Source organism: Aquila chrysaetos, chromosome 7 (assembly GCF_900496995.4).
Source record: "Aquila chrysaetos chrysaetos chromosome 7, bAquChr1.4, whole genome shotgun sequence".
Classification (NCBI taxonomy): domain Eukaryota; kingdom Metazoa; phylum Chordata; class Aves; order Accipitriformes; family Accipitridae; genus Aquila; species Aquila chrysaetos.
The window spans coordinates 16,169,743-16,184,161 of record NC_044010.1 but is presented as its reverse complement, the minus strand read 5'-3'; the positions used below and the strand labels follow the sequence as shown (position 1 = coordinate 16,184,161).

The 14,419-nt window shown below is 46.2% G+C and overlaps 1 protein-coding gene across 2 annotated transcripts in view; it reads right to left on the bottom strand.

Annotated features, from left to right (window-relative positions):
* Positions 1 to 4,430: 4,430 nt before the first annotated feature.
* Positions 4,431 to 14,419, bottom strand: part of LOC115343529 — a 62,269-nt gene continuing 52,280 nt past the window's right edge. For both annotated transcript variants that reach the window (XM_030019526.1, XM_030019525.2), the window contains exons 3-6: positions 12,688 to 12,936; positions 9,209 to 9,346; positions 8,489 to 8,608; positions 4,431 to 7,008 (exon numbers count right to left, since the gene is read on the bottom strand). In XM_030019526.1, the coding sequence (XP_029875386.1) occupies positions 6,848 to 7,008; positions 8,489 to 8,608; positions 9,209 to 9,346; positions 12,688 to 12,936 (668 nt within the window). In that variant the 3' untranslated portion in view covers positions 4,431 to 6,847. The remainder of the gene's footprint in view (positions 7,009 to 8,488; positions 8,609 to 9,208; positions 9,347 to 12,687; positions 12,937 to 14,419) is intronic.

Genomic DNA, 14,419 nt, shown 5'->3' with positions numbered 1-14,419 from the left:
TTTTCTGTTGTTTCAGAGGAGAAATCTCCAAGGCCTATTGCTCTGTGATGGAAAGCTTTCACAGGAGTGCAACATAAAGTCTTAATGCTCTTTGCTTCAAGTCATGCATTCAAAGTCACTATTGCAATTCTTTTCATATAGACAAAAACACCATCACATCATCTTTTTCTTTTGTTTTTTGTTTGTTTGAAGATATCTCATTACATGACATTTAGTATCAAAAAAAACTGTTAAAACTGCTTCACTCCTTAGTTTTGGAAAAATATGTTTTGCCCTTGAAGAGGAACTTGTATAAACCAAAGTTAAGACAGCAATGCTGGCAAGAGCATAGCCACTAAACTGTATTTCTTTATTCCATTTGCATATGATACGAGAGCAGATAATAATTCTCTTTAATGTACTGTATTTGCAATTCCAAAAGATTCACTGAAAATTGCCTCGAAGTAATTCTTGGTCTGTAATACATCTAGTTTCTACAGTGTGAGACAATACTAAAACTATCAGTAGTTGTCATCAGTTTAGGCAAGTTTTAAAAATTCTGCATAGACTTCAGGTCCCAAGTTCTGCTTTTTTCCTCATTTCCGGTATTAACTATAAAATACATACTTTATACTATAGTCCCATCCAATACTTTATCATGGATGTTGGCTAAGTGTGACATGGAATATACTAACCAGAAAAACAGATCAATTAAAAATAAGCTGACATTAGCCACCTGTATTTGCTACCTCTACAGATGGGAACCTTTCCTTACCATTAGCGTTTGGCACAATGGCCAAATGATAAGCAGACTACAGATGTCTCTCCGTGCGTCAGGACCAGCCCCTGCCCCAAAATGCCCATAAACCAAGTGGGTGGACATAGGGCAAGTATTCCTATATCCCAGGAGGCAGAGACTCACCCCATCCTCACAACACCCACCCCTCCAGTCCCCAGGGACCACACAAAGAGTGAAGGGAAAGCCCACAAAATCACTCTACTCTCTGCCTGCAGACCCGCAGCCAGCTCTGGCTGGGATATCAGGCAACCCTGGTCACAGCCCAGAGGGTCCCAACCCAGCTCCCGGAGCGAAGGGGAGGCACAGTGCTGGCCGACGGCCCTTCTCTGAGCAAAGCTTGAAGGCAACAGGACGTGCAGACCAAAGAAGATGGCAACATTAGCTCCTGGGGAAGGAACCAAGCTGCCAAGCACGCATCTGTAGGTGCATTGAGAGGTGAGGGGTATAGTCAGGTCCCTAAACTTGCAAGCATAATGAACAACGTGATGAAGTCAGCCCCCTCATAGTTGATGGGAGGGCAGGGGAACCCCAGGGACAAGGACCTTTTTGAGGCTGAAATCCCACCTCGTGGCTGAGCTGGGAAATACCCCCGTGAAGATGCCAATGATGCCATCAGCACTCATAGGCAGAACTGCTCTGGGCTCTTCACATGCTACTTGAATGCAATTGCTATCCAGCTCCTGAGGGGTTTAGCCATATTTGAACACATTAGGGGGGTGTCTGTGCCCCCCGCTCCACTCTCATCTTCCTTATCATTAAACGTCTTTTGCCCTCCAAGCAGTCTGCTTTGGTACAGGCAGGGAACAGTTTCTTTAGTCCCTGTCAATAGTGGATGGCTGTGTGATTCAGCCACATTGCTTGCTGGTGATCAAGAGGGCTGGAGGTAAGAGTCTATCAGTCCCAGAGCTGGCCAAGAGCTCCACTTCAGCCTGTCAGCCAGCCTGGAGCCACACAAGTGGCATTCGAGGGAGGCCAGCCAGAAAGATGCTGCACTTCCCAGTGGTCCTGCACAGCCCAGAGATGTCTCTTAACTGATTGTATCCAAGTTAAATTAATCTTGATATAATTAACACACCACCTGCCACCATTTGCTTGCTGGAAAAGTACAAATATTTAGAAGGGCTTCATCTGAGGGTCTTCTAGATTCCCAGTAAAAACTCCCCTGCTGTTTCCAGCCACATCCCTTGCCTAAGAGATGAGTCACGTAATCTTGCAGAAAGGAAACACAGTGCTCATTGTGAACAAAACCAATGCAGGATGCAGTCACTGGTTGTCAAAGGTCACGGGGTCCCCACTGGGTGATGATGTTGTTTCCCAGCCTGTTTTACACCAGAGGACAAGAGGGGAGCATTGCATATGCTCAGGAAGGACTTCACCACCACTAGCCTCATACAAGCAGGGTTTGATTGCATCCAGGCACTGAGCAGCCTGGCTAAAGGCATAAGCAATACCCAAATGTTAATCCAAGCCACTGTGACAACACATCACCAAATCCTGCTTCCATCTCAGACAGAAATGGGTGATGCTGCTTTTCTTTTTACTGGTTCTGTGTGTTTACCTATGGAAGTCCACAGGGTAGCTCACTCCTCCCCGTCTGGTGATAGTAATACTTCTAGATCTTACAGCACCACCAGAATTTGTTGGCTAATATTAAGGAAATGGTTTGAAGATACCTATCTGTGACATTGTATCCTATAGCTGAGTTACACCTGAACTCTTCTTGTTTGGTTATTTTGAAATGAATTGCAGTAATTCATAAAAAGTGACACAAACTTACTATGCACATGCCTAAAATCTAGACATTTTTTCAACTACACCAAGATTTTCATCAGAAGTTATCACAACCACTGCTCGTATGCCTCTTCAGTATTCACAACAAACATTTCATTTGCTATTGTAAACTGGCCCATTATCAGTTTTGTCTATCTGCTCTCAGACTCACTAATTTCTGCTCTGGTGTTTCTGTAGAGCTGATGGTAGTGGGGACGGCTGGTCCTCCAGCTCCCCACAAACTGCTGGCTCTTGCCCTGGTGCCTCTGCCCCCATGCTGGGCTCTGAGGGAGGACTGCAAGGGCTATGCGCACAGCCACTGGGACATCAGGCACAGCAGCCTGGGGTAGAGGTTGGGAAGCACAGCACAAACTGTTTCATTGCTGGGATGGGGAGCTTTACTGACATGAGAATTTTGTGGGGATGAGTTCATCATGAATGCTAAAAAAAAATCATTCCCCTGTCTCTGCTTGCTGTTATACAACATGTTTCTTTTCTGTTTTTGCTTTCACCTTAAGTCAAGTAAGATCATTCTCTGTTCTCCTTTTATATTCATAAACTGCATGAATTACATGATGAAAAGACTACATATTACATTTCATGTCATTTGTTGCTTAGCATATGCCACAAGCAGAGGGAAATTTTTCTCTTCCCACCACGAAACATTGACATGGATACAAATCTAAACAACCATTCTGTACAGTACTATAAACCACTGGTAGTTTGTCTCAGCTGAGAAGAAACCACATCCCAAAACATTCGTACTTCCCACAGAGCAGAGCTCCCCTTGTCCCACCAGCACCCGATGAGCAGAGGGAGGGACCCTGCCCTACTCCCAGCCTTCCCTAGCCAGGACCAGTGGCTGGAGAGGATGGCGTGACTGTCAGCTCCCTGTGCAGCTCCCCTCCCCTGCAAAGCACCAGCTCCCCACAGGAGGCCAGAGGCACCCGGAGGCACCCCGAGGCACCCCAGCACCAAGGGCTCCCTCAGCAACCTGGAGAGAGTAGGGCTGGCATGGCACAGCCTCACCAAGGCCACCAGAAGCCCTGAAGAGGCAGCACAGACATCTCTGTTTCTGGTCAAATTCCTGATAGCACCATGTACACCCATACCTGTTGCTCTGCCAGATAGCCCCAGGCCCAAAAGTATCCTCACTATTGCCTGGGTGATGCAGCGCCACAGCTGGGCTGGAAAACAAGTGCAAATTCAGGTGGGTGGTTCCTTGGGGTGCTGGGTTCACAGGCTGCAGGACAGGATCACCCATGTCCAGTCACACCACTGCTCCAGGGATAACCCTGCAGTGGTGAAGTCAAGGGATTTTATATGATCACAAACCATCAGGACATTGGTTTTACCCACCATCTGGGCCCACTTGTCTAAGGGTGAGCATGAGAGAGTCACCTCCTCCTTGCAAAAGGAGCTATGCAGTAAAGCATCCTCTCTCACAGCTGAGGTGGCTTAGGTGTCATAAAAAAATACAGATGCATAAAGATGGGTAAAACAAACCCATCTCCCTGCGTCCCTTCCCTGCACCTCACAGTTCGGGCAAGGCACCAGAGCAGGGTTTGGCAAGCTGCGAGTGCACACGGACATGCAGGCACGTTGGCACACACGCTGCAATGGGGACTAGTTATATGCCACTGTCCTACAGCCTCTCCTGGACTGACTTACAAATGAATGTCATAGAATCATAGAATCATTTAGGTTGGAAATGTTCTTGTGATCTCTGTTCCCTAGACTATCCAGCTCAGCTGTAGTCAGCAGTAACTTGTTATCACCTTTCCTTTATTTGGCCAGGTGAAAATTTGGAAACCAGCCTGTACTTTCAGTGAAAACCATAAAGAAACAATTATTAAATAACAGACCTTAAACATTTCCAAAACAAGTTAGAAAACAGATCTTTTTATTAGGAACAAAATCATCGCGGGGAAAAGAAAAAAAAACCACCAAAAAAGAACAATAGCTGGGCATGAACACATACAGTTAAAGGAAGAGCACAGGCTGCACGACTTCTCTCCTGACTTAACAGTAACAAAAACCTTTGCCCCCATTGCTGAACTGGCATCTTCAGCAGGGAAGGACAGAAAACCAGCCATGTCCTACCTGCCTCATAAAGAGTCTCAGATTTCCATCTCAATGGGAAAAATCCTTCCCAGACTGGGGTTACCCCCGTGGTGGTGCTAACAGCTGCCCTCCCAGGGCTGACAGCAGCATGGCAGCACTAGGGCAAGCTGGAGCCGGGACGCACCAGCCCAGCAGGACAAGGCTGGCCCAGCTCTGCCACCCTTAGCAGCCGAAATGCTGGCATTTTCTCCAGTGCACCTCAGAGCACCGTTCAGCCTTTGAAGCATGTACTGGAGTCGACTGTCCCCTGCCTGTCCCTGGCAGAAAGTGCAGAAGAGAAACAAAGCTGACTATGTCCCCCCATTTCAGTGATGGCCCCTGTTCACCCAGTATCACTGCCACTGTGCTACCTACTGGCAGCTGCCACCCCAAGCGCTCGGCGTCACATTTCTGTCATTCAACTCACAGCCTTTGAGGAATGTTTGTACTGACAGGAGATAGTGCAGCACCATGAGGAAAAGACTTATTATCTCCCTCTTACCGTGGAAAATCTGATTCCTACGGCAGCCTTAAAAAGCAGAGCCAGGCTGAATCACCACCAACACAGCACACAAGATCCAAAAATCTTCTAAACAGAGTCACAGGACAAGGAAACAACAACGGCTGGGCGTCACCAATGCAGAGCTTTGCCATGTACACAGACATGAAGGACTTCAGGTAAGCATGCAGCCGTCCCGCCAGCTCCCCCGCCTGGGAGAGATGCATTCGGCTTTGTTTTGATTTTGCTGGGGTACTTGCAGACCTCGTTGGGTGGCATTTACAGGGCATACCTTAAATCCATTTCCAAGGGATTCATGGCACAACATCAGCACGATATATAACAGGGACAAAATGACAAGGGAAGAAAGGAATGCAATTCATGCCTCCCCATCCTTTTCTTCCCCGATCTGTACCATCTCTGCTTTTACTCTACCATGCCTTTCTAGTGCATTGGGCTAGTTTAACACCAACATGCCTCGCAATACCTTGCTCTGGCAGTGCATCCTGCAGCACTCCTTGTGGCCTGACAGCCCTGCAGCCCCTGGCAGCTTTGCCAGGGACTCAGCTACCTGCTGCCTGGGACTGAGTCCTTGCCCTCTCCTCTCCTCATCCTTCTTCCCTGCAGGTCTACCCCAGCTGTGCTGCTTTCAAACCTCCCCTGAGCAGAACAGGACGTGTGTAGCAGCAAGACTTGCCTAAGAGATTCTATAAATTGCTGCTGTCTGTGCAAATAATACAGCACTGAAAAAGCCTACAAGCACAGGCAGATGGCCAGCTTAATCAGCTTGTAGTAGCTAAACCATTACACCAAAGGCACTAATACTTGCACTGATGAACAATCTCAGCATTATAATCAACATTTCTGCCAAAATTACATGCTCAAGCCCCAGGCACCCTTCTGCTGCAAGCAAGCAAGCTAGTTGACAGAGCTGTTTTAACTCACTGGCAACCCAAGCAGTTAGGTTCTGGCAAAAGGTAACCGGTAACCCCCTGCCATTACAGGCTATCGAAAGGCGAGCAAGCCAGCGTCGCCTCCCGGGGTCTGCACACAGCAGCCCCTACCACCACTCCTGGCCCCACGCAGCAAGTGGTCAGGGCCAAATCACAAAGGGTCTGGAGCTCAGAGGAGCAATTCAGATAAACACCCGGCACAGCAGATACCTAGCTGAAACCTCCATTGAGATTTTTTGGCAGGGCCTGTGAAAAACGCCTTGAAATCTCCTGAGAACAGGCTTTCTCAGGAAATTTCTGGCAGGTCCTTGTTTCTGTCTGGGACTGGCAGGCCACCTCAATCCACCTGTCATGCCTGCCCCTTGCAGGAACTGCTGGCTGGTGAAGACATGGCAAGGCGTGTGGTGGGCAAGGAGCAGGAAGAACCTCCCATCTCATTTCAGGCTGTCCTCTAGGGCTCCACAGGTTAACTGCCAGTCTATTAACAGGCAAAGCATCAAAGAGCTGCCCAGTTTAGTTTGTTAGTGAACATGTCAGCCCACAGCAGCATGGCCTTGAAGCCACACATGTGCTTTTTCTTACTTTTTCTTTTTTTTTTTTTTTAAATGAGGTTAGCAGGCCTGACACCTCACATCTTTCCCTGCTAAAATTTTCCAGAACAATTCTTACACACAATGAGACTATGGGATGCAAAGGACGAGTGTCATAGGCTTCAAGACAGGGCAGAATGGCAAGCACACCAGATCAGTCATCAGTTGGATCCGGGAAACAGTCTGAGGCATTTTCCTGGCTTTCCACATCAATTATGACCGCTGGGTCTGGCATTTCCTCAGGTTCTATCTCCACTGGTAAATTTTCTTCCACAGGGGGCTCAGGCTCAATGCCTTGACCAGTCTGGGCAGCATCTGGAAAAGAAGGGAGAAATGGTTTATAAGTGCCTGCGCTATGCTCACACCCCCATAGAAATCCTCCCCCCAGTCCCTGATGCCACAGGCTGCCTAACCTGCTCAGTCCCCTCTCCCCAGGCATCTGCAAGGCAAATTTCAGTTTTCTTTGTAACTGCTCATTTATTGAGCTGTTCATCGTAGCTTTGTTTTGTAAGACACTTTGGTGCTGAAGCTCTCTGGGCTCAACTGGCCAAAATGTACCAAAATACCAAAGCAAAATCTATTCAGTCACATCTGAGTAATGAAAGCTGGCTAACAGCACACACATAATATGTTCTCACCTAAACACTTTCCACACGCATCTCTGCTTTTTACTTATTTGAAGAAAATATAAACATGGGATACTTTCTTAGTCAAACTGACAATGTGGAGATTTTTTATTTTAAAAAAAAAGTTCTACACTTTAAGTATATTAATATTAAACATGATCTGAATTACTTAAATTTTTTTTTTCTTTCTCGCACTATGTTCATGAGTAGCATTTAGTATTTTGAAAGCAGGGCAAAGCAACATCCAAGGTTAGACATAAAGCATAGCTGAGCTGCTGAGAGGCTGTGCATGGTACAGTGAAGGATACCAGAAGTGGAGACAGCAGTGATGAGACCAGGCTACAACCTATGTAACGTTGCTCCAGTTCATGATGTCGTTGCTAGACCTACTCCAGCTGATGATGGTGCATTCCCAGGGAAGGTGTTGCCACCACTTGTGTTTGTGGAACAAAATTAAGGGAAACATAATGCAAAAAGTAGAGTACTAATATCAAGCACTCACAGAACAGGATTCTGAAAGGATTTTATTGCTGCACTCTCTTGACCATACTGTGCTAAAGCTGTGGGGTTGTATTCTTGATTTCTTGAAGGATTTAAAATGTGACTGTATTCCCACTTTAGCACCAATTTAAGGAAACACACAAGCCTCTGACTTTGATGGGATTTAGCTGTGTTTCCAGTTCAGCATATTGGTGGATGCTGTCCTGAAGATGACTGCTTACAAAAACAATGCCAATTCTTACAAAATGTTACTGATGAGAAAGGCGGGGGGGGGGGGGGGGGTGATAAAATGGCAGGAAAACTGCTAAGTTTGGAGGGGTTGCTGGTTTTGAGATGTGTATTTTAGCACAGGAAACACTGGAACAGACAGTCTGCAGTCTGCTGGCAGTACCCTCTGCGGGATACTTACAAGACGGCTGCTGCTACATCTCACAGCTAGATGAAGGCAAGAGCTACTCCTGTGCAGAAGCTGAGCACAAGTAAGGTACTGATAAATGACTTGCTGCAACTTCTGCCGTCTGGACAAGATGAAGCATGTTCCCTGCACTAGCGAGTCCCAGGCCCCTCTCTCCAGTGAGCTCCTTCCCCATCAGTCACACACATCCATTTTGTCCTTCACCCTCCTGAACAGGCTATCTGTCTGACTTAAAACAAGTCACTGGACCCACCAGGCTTTGAAGGACAGTCGATTTGGGCAGCTTGAGCCTCAACATGGTCTCCATCAGGGGGGCTCTTCACACCTTCACTGGAGACCACGGACATTGTTAGTCCGTCATCCTTCTCCTCCTCTGTAAAACCAAAATCAGAGACTTGAAGGAAAGAGGTCCCCTGCATCCTAGCAGCCTTGGCACACTGACTGCGAGGCCGGACCACCAACACACGCGTGCGTCTCCTCCTCATGTGGCACTGGCTCCATTCCTGGAACAGAGAGATGCCAAGTACGGACAGCCGCTGCCAACCTGTCAGAGACCAGTTTGGCCATGCTGGCAGGATCACAGCTTGAGGTGGCCTCACTGAGCATGGGCAGACTGCACTTAGGGACTGGTGCCGACAAAGGACTGCCACCAGAAGCCTTCAGGTCCTTTCAGGATCAGACCTCAATGAGGCTCAATTTTCTTGCCCATAGAAAAGGTTTTGCTGTGTGTCTTTCTGGCCAGGAGCACATGGTGGCAAGCATGAGGTGAAAAAAGGAAAAGCAAGGTTTAATTCAAGACCCTGCTGGTTCTAACAGTTGCCTGTCAGCAAGCAGCTTTCTGCTCCACTGGGTCAGGGGAGGCCTGGCTAGAAGACGAGCAGCCACCAACCTGAGGCCATTTCAACCCCATCCTGCACACACACACAGTCCTCTGTGAGACTCATCCCAGGCAGCAACAGCATTCTCCACTCACCCGAAGGCACTGGGATGAACTTGTGTTTCCTCTTCATGCAGCAACATATGACTGAGGACACAACTACCACCAGGATAACCGCACCCCCCGCGCATCCTGCCAGGATGTAAATGAACCACGGGTACTGCAGCAGGTCTCCTGCAAGAAGTACAGGGTGCTGTTAGTTTTACCAGGGTGGAAAAGCTTCTTCCTCCAAACCCCGCAGACAGATTAGAGCACGTGAGCATTATTATTGCACTGCTTTGGTTTGGATCAGGGGAGCTGATATTATGAAATGTGGCACATTGTAATTTATGTCACGTCATTTAATTATGGTATGGAATTTTTCATTAAGAAGAGAGGCTTGTGTGGCTATGCTGTGTGCATTTGTTTCTGCGTACTCTGACCAGTAACGTCTAAGATAATTTGTAAGTTTTAATCAAATTTAATAGGGAAGGTGGTGGTTTGAAAGATACTACATTTCAACAAGTTTTAGGAAAACAGGCAGCTGAGGAGAGAGACCTAAGCTAGCATCTCCTGCTGAAAGACAAGCTGCAGAGTCTACCCTCAGAGTTCATATTAGGCTCCAGAGAATCCACTTAGGACAGCCACGTAACGACTACACCAACCTCAAAGCAAGTCTGATCAGAGCCTGCACTTCCTCAGGCACGAGAGACTCCAGCCACCGGAGTCAGAGCTGTAGGAACCTGGCTTCACTGCTGCTCAGGGAAGGATTTCTCTTTATTCCCCTTCCCAACCAAGATCATGTGAAACGCCTAGCAGGAGGCTACAGCTACAGACGGCTGAGCAGAAGGCCATGCACAAGTCGGTGGTAATTATTACCCAGCTCAGAGTCCCTTGCTCAGGGTTGCTTTGACAGTCAGACTTGTTGCTGAGCAGGAAAGCTGGTAGAGGGTATCACAGACTTGCAGAAAAGAGACACCTGTCCAGACTGGCAGCTTCACTAAGACAATTTGCTCCAACCTGCAGTAGCCAGTAGGAAAACTCTTCTTACCACTATGAAGAAAACATACAACTCAACTATCACTATACTACAATTTCCTTGAAACTCCTTAGGCAAACCCAAGCCATCACTTTTTAAATCATTTGACTTCTTTTTGTCTGTGCGCATGCCTGCACAGCGCCACACTGGGGAAACCAACAGGCTCATTTAGAGCCTGTTTTCGAGATCCCAAATGCACAACTTACTGCATATCCCCAGAGGCTAGGAAGTGTTTCAAACGTTCCAGGACATACTACATGCTGTCATAGTCCACATACTCACCAGAACAGTAAAAACAACTGTGGACAGCTGCTCCTGTCTCAAATACTCAAAGCATTTTCAGACTGCTCATTCCAGTCTGTTTAGGAACAGTTACCAAGTTCAAAAAATCTATACTCAAAATTAAACTTTCAGCAAATGAGAAACAATTTGCCTAATAATTTTATTTCCTTTTTGATGAAAGCTTAGAGAATATTGTCAAAAGCATAAACATATGTTGGAAGTATTTTTTCCTAAAAATTTGCCATTTGTTAAAAAGGTCTTTTTGATACAATATTGTGTTAAAAATTGGTAACGAACAAGTAATAAAACAAGTAATGAATAAATATAAGCCTTTTATATATGTTGACTTGTTAATTTCTGAATCCTCTGCTTTAGATACTGCATGATCAGAGCCCTTCAGTGCCTGGGAAGTTTACAGTATTTCTGCCAAATTGTTTTACGCTAACAATTATTCAAAATGAATTTAATCAGCCAATAGGTTGCCCAAATAGGTGCTTTTACATAGATCTTATACCTACAGTGGAAAAACGTATTCAGCCCTTTGCCTGGAGCAAATAATAATCCGCAAAAATAATGAATTAGTCTTTAATTAATTTAAACTAAACTCATTTCTCTCTTCAATTCATTTTATTAGTATCCAGAACTGCTTTAGTTCACTTTTTACAAATGTGGTTGCATTTGATGACTAAAAAGTAGAATCACTGCTACTTTCTTGCTCTCAGACCCTTCCAAATAGGTGTTATTGTGTGTGTCCATCCCAACAGAGCTATCACTAAATTCCCCTGTGGGCTTTTCAAGAGGAAATGGGGAACTGATATCACACACAGGGGACTGGGCAGTCACCCAGAATAAAAAATGGTAACTGTCAGCATTTGCATGATTTATCACAGGGCTTGATTGAACAGCTCATGGATGTTTGCATCCTCACTCCCCAGTGCCTCAGCCAACTTGGGTCTGACTACGCTGAACAACCTCTGATCAATTTAACTGGACAAAATTAAAATCACTGCTCCACAATCACAAATGCCAAACTTGTACAGATTGGCCAGCGGCACCAACACGATCAGGCATGAACAGGCCACGGCATTTCTGTTGAATGCCAGCACACACGACAACATGATACAGGGTTTATATCAGTAATTTTGCTTTCACATCAACTGTATGCCAACCATAGAAGAAAAGACAATATCTGCTGTAGAGTTGGAGTGTCTCAGACCTAATTTCTAAAATGCTAGGTGCTATTGCACAGTACAATTTCTCTAGTAGCAAAGGTGCTTAAATCAATTGCAACTAAATTAGTCAAAACCCTTATGGTTAAATTATGCCACCCTGACATAGTTTTGATGACCATCTTCGCTGCTGGAGAGGAGAAATGCCTTCACTACTGGAGATGCAAGTGAAATCTCACTCAAGGTTACCTAATCAAATTATTATTATTATTATTATTATTATTATTATTATTATTATTATTATTATTTTCTAATAAATGTGAGCTTACAACAAACACAGACCAGCGCTTTGCATCATGAAGTTCTGGCAGTTTTGATCAGTCCTAGGATCCGGATTTTCTGTCTCATTAAACTATGGCCTCATTGAAGCAGAGTACTCGGCATTTATGGATAGCTTGCAAACGGATAAGCCTTCTCACAGAACTACATATCCAAGCAGGGACATGGAGGGAAAAACCCCTACATTCTGTGTCTTTTACCCCACCTTCGATGGTGTGGGCCTGGTAGAGAGACATTTGTATAGACTGGTAAATCTTTGTGCAGCTGGCCTAGATATGGAGCTGAGTCCAGCAGCAACAGGGCTGAACTAGCAGAGGTGTTTTTACAGGGATGTTACAGAAACTGGAAGGCCATCTGGGTAATGGATGACCATCAGAGTAGGAAATAGCTCGTGTTTCTAAATCGGCATAAAGGATTGGTGCACAGGAGGGTGCAAGGTCTTCATCACTGGGAAGTAGGAAAACAGACAGATGGATATCCATCATTGCTGCACAGTTGGGTAAAAGGACCTCCTGAACAAACTTTCATCCTTTCTATGGTTGTAGGCTGTGTCAGTCTGAGACACAGGAGGGAGAAGGAAGTCAAGGGGACACTTTCTAAAGGGAGGATGTGGTAAGTCTGGAAGGCAGCTGCCAGAGGACAGAAGAGTTCGGTATTATGCAGACGGCAACAACAAAAGGAGATTTTCTGGAGACACCGTTACTCACCATAACTGCAAGACAGCACAATGGGCCTGGTCCTTGTGACACTGCTCCCATGGTAAACCTCACATACAAATTCCCCAGGCACGGTTTTGTCCAGGCGAACCTTCTTCCCACCATCCTTAATGCAAGCCTCAGGGGTGCTCAGCGCAGTGCCATTCAGCAGCCACTGAAAGGTGGTGCCCTTGCTGCTGGTCACATCGCAGGACAACTCTCCAGTCCCATTAGGGAAGCACTGGATACCAATGGCCGGCTCTGGTCACGCACAGCACAGGGCAATGGGAACAGGGAGGAAAAAGAGAGGTGAGGGGCGGACTCAGCAGTGAACATGAGCTGGATAGGAGCTTCCCTTACTGGAGTCTTACTACCGCTGCATTTACTGGTAGCCAGGGAGCACAGAAATAAGAAACCAGACTCTTCAGTGCCTGCCCCCAGCCCTGAAATGCTTAGCAGTGCCCACCCAACCCTGATAGTGACTCTTGGTCCCCATTTTGGGGATGCTGCAAAAATCTGGCATCTCTTCATTTTCCTTACTGAAATAGAAAAAGAGAAATATAAAAGCCCCTGATCTGAGAGGACAGTGGAAACACCCAAAGCATTTGCCAGCCAGAGGCTTCCTCTGTAATCAGCAGATAACTGCAGCTTCAGAGGAGACGCAGCCCTCTCCTCCACCAGAGGTTTGTACTTTTGCTGTCACTCTGCTTTTCCTTCCATTGTAGAGAGGAACTAGTACAAATCATGCCCAACACAGGTACCAGCACCAGACACCTGCAGTTAGATAGGACCCCCCAGACTGGGACAATTTAAAATGAAGTAATGAATCATTGATCTTATTACATTTTCCTGAATTTCCCTCCTTCAGTCTACTAGAAGGAGCCAACCTATTTCCTACATTTGCCACTTTGCAAATACAGACTAGACAGAGAAGTAGTATGGTTTTATGACAGTAAGAGTAACATTGAGAACATCTACGCAAACATCCATGTAAATAAGCTCAGAAATCACTTTCTTCAAGTGGGACATCATCTTCAGGTATAATTCACTGCCTCCAGGAATACCTTTGCTATGAAATTGTTTCCCCTGACTTAAGTGTGGCAACAGAACACAAGGAGTAGACAACACTTCCCAAAGCAAATCCACTGAAATGGACATTAAACCCAGGACACTTCTGCAGTCTTTGCCTGCTTCCAGTCTAAGCCCCTGATCTTCGTGCCAAGGAGTCACATCTTTGACCTACTCTCCATGGCAGTTCCGCCTGTTTGCACCCGAAAGGTGTAAGGATTCATTTGTCTTCACTGAGACCAGTTTGCTCAGACATTTTCATTACAATTTCATACGCTTCAATTTCTCTCAGAAGCTTGTGTAAGTGAAAGCCCTGCAAAAGGAACGGTGGAGATGAGGACCAGAGCAATGGTTGCTGGCTGTCCGGAGCACTATTCAGCAGGGGGGCAAACCCATTTAAGGTTTCTCCATATTAACCCAAGCTGGATCCTGTACAGAAGCAACTTTATTTCCATCTTCTCACCCCACAGATGGATGAGCAAGCACACGATGGGGAGCAGCAACTCTGAGGCCACAGGGAGGACAGCAGGGAGACTGGCACGGTAAGGTACCTATCATTGGCCTCTGAACAGACCCAGAAGATGCTGACCTCCAAGCTGCTCAGGGGCAGCTAAGAATCAGAAAGTCACACACGGATTCCTTTAGTACCTTTCCTCAGCTGCATGAAGCAGGGGAA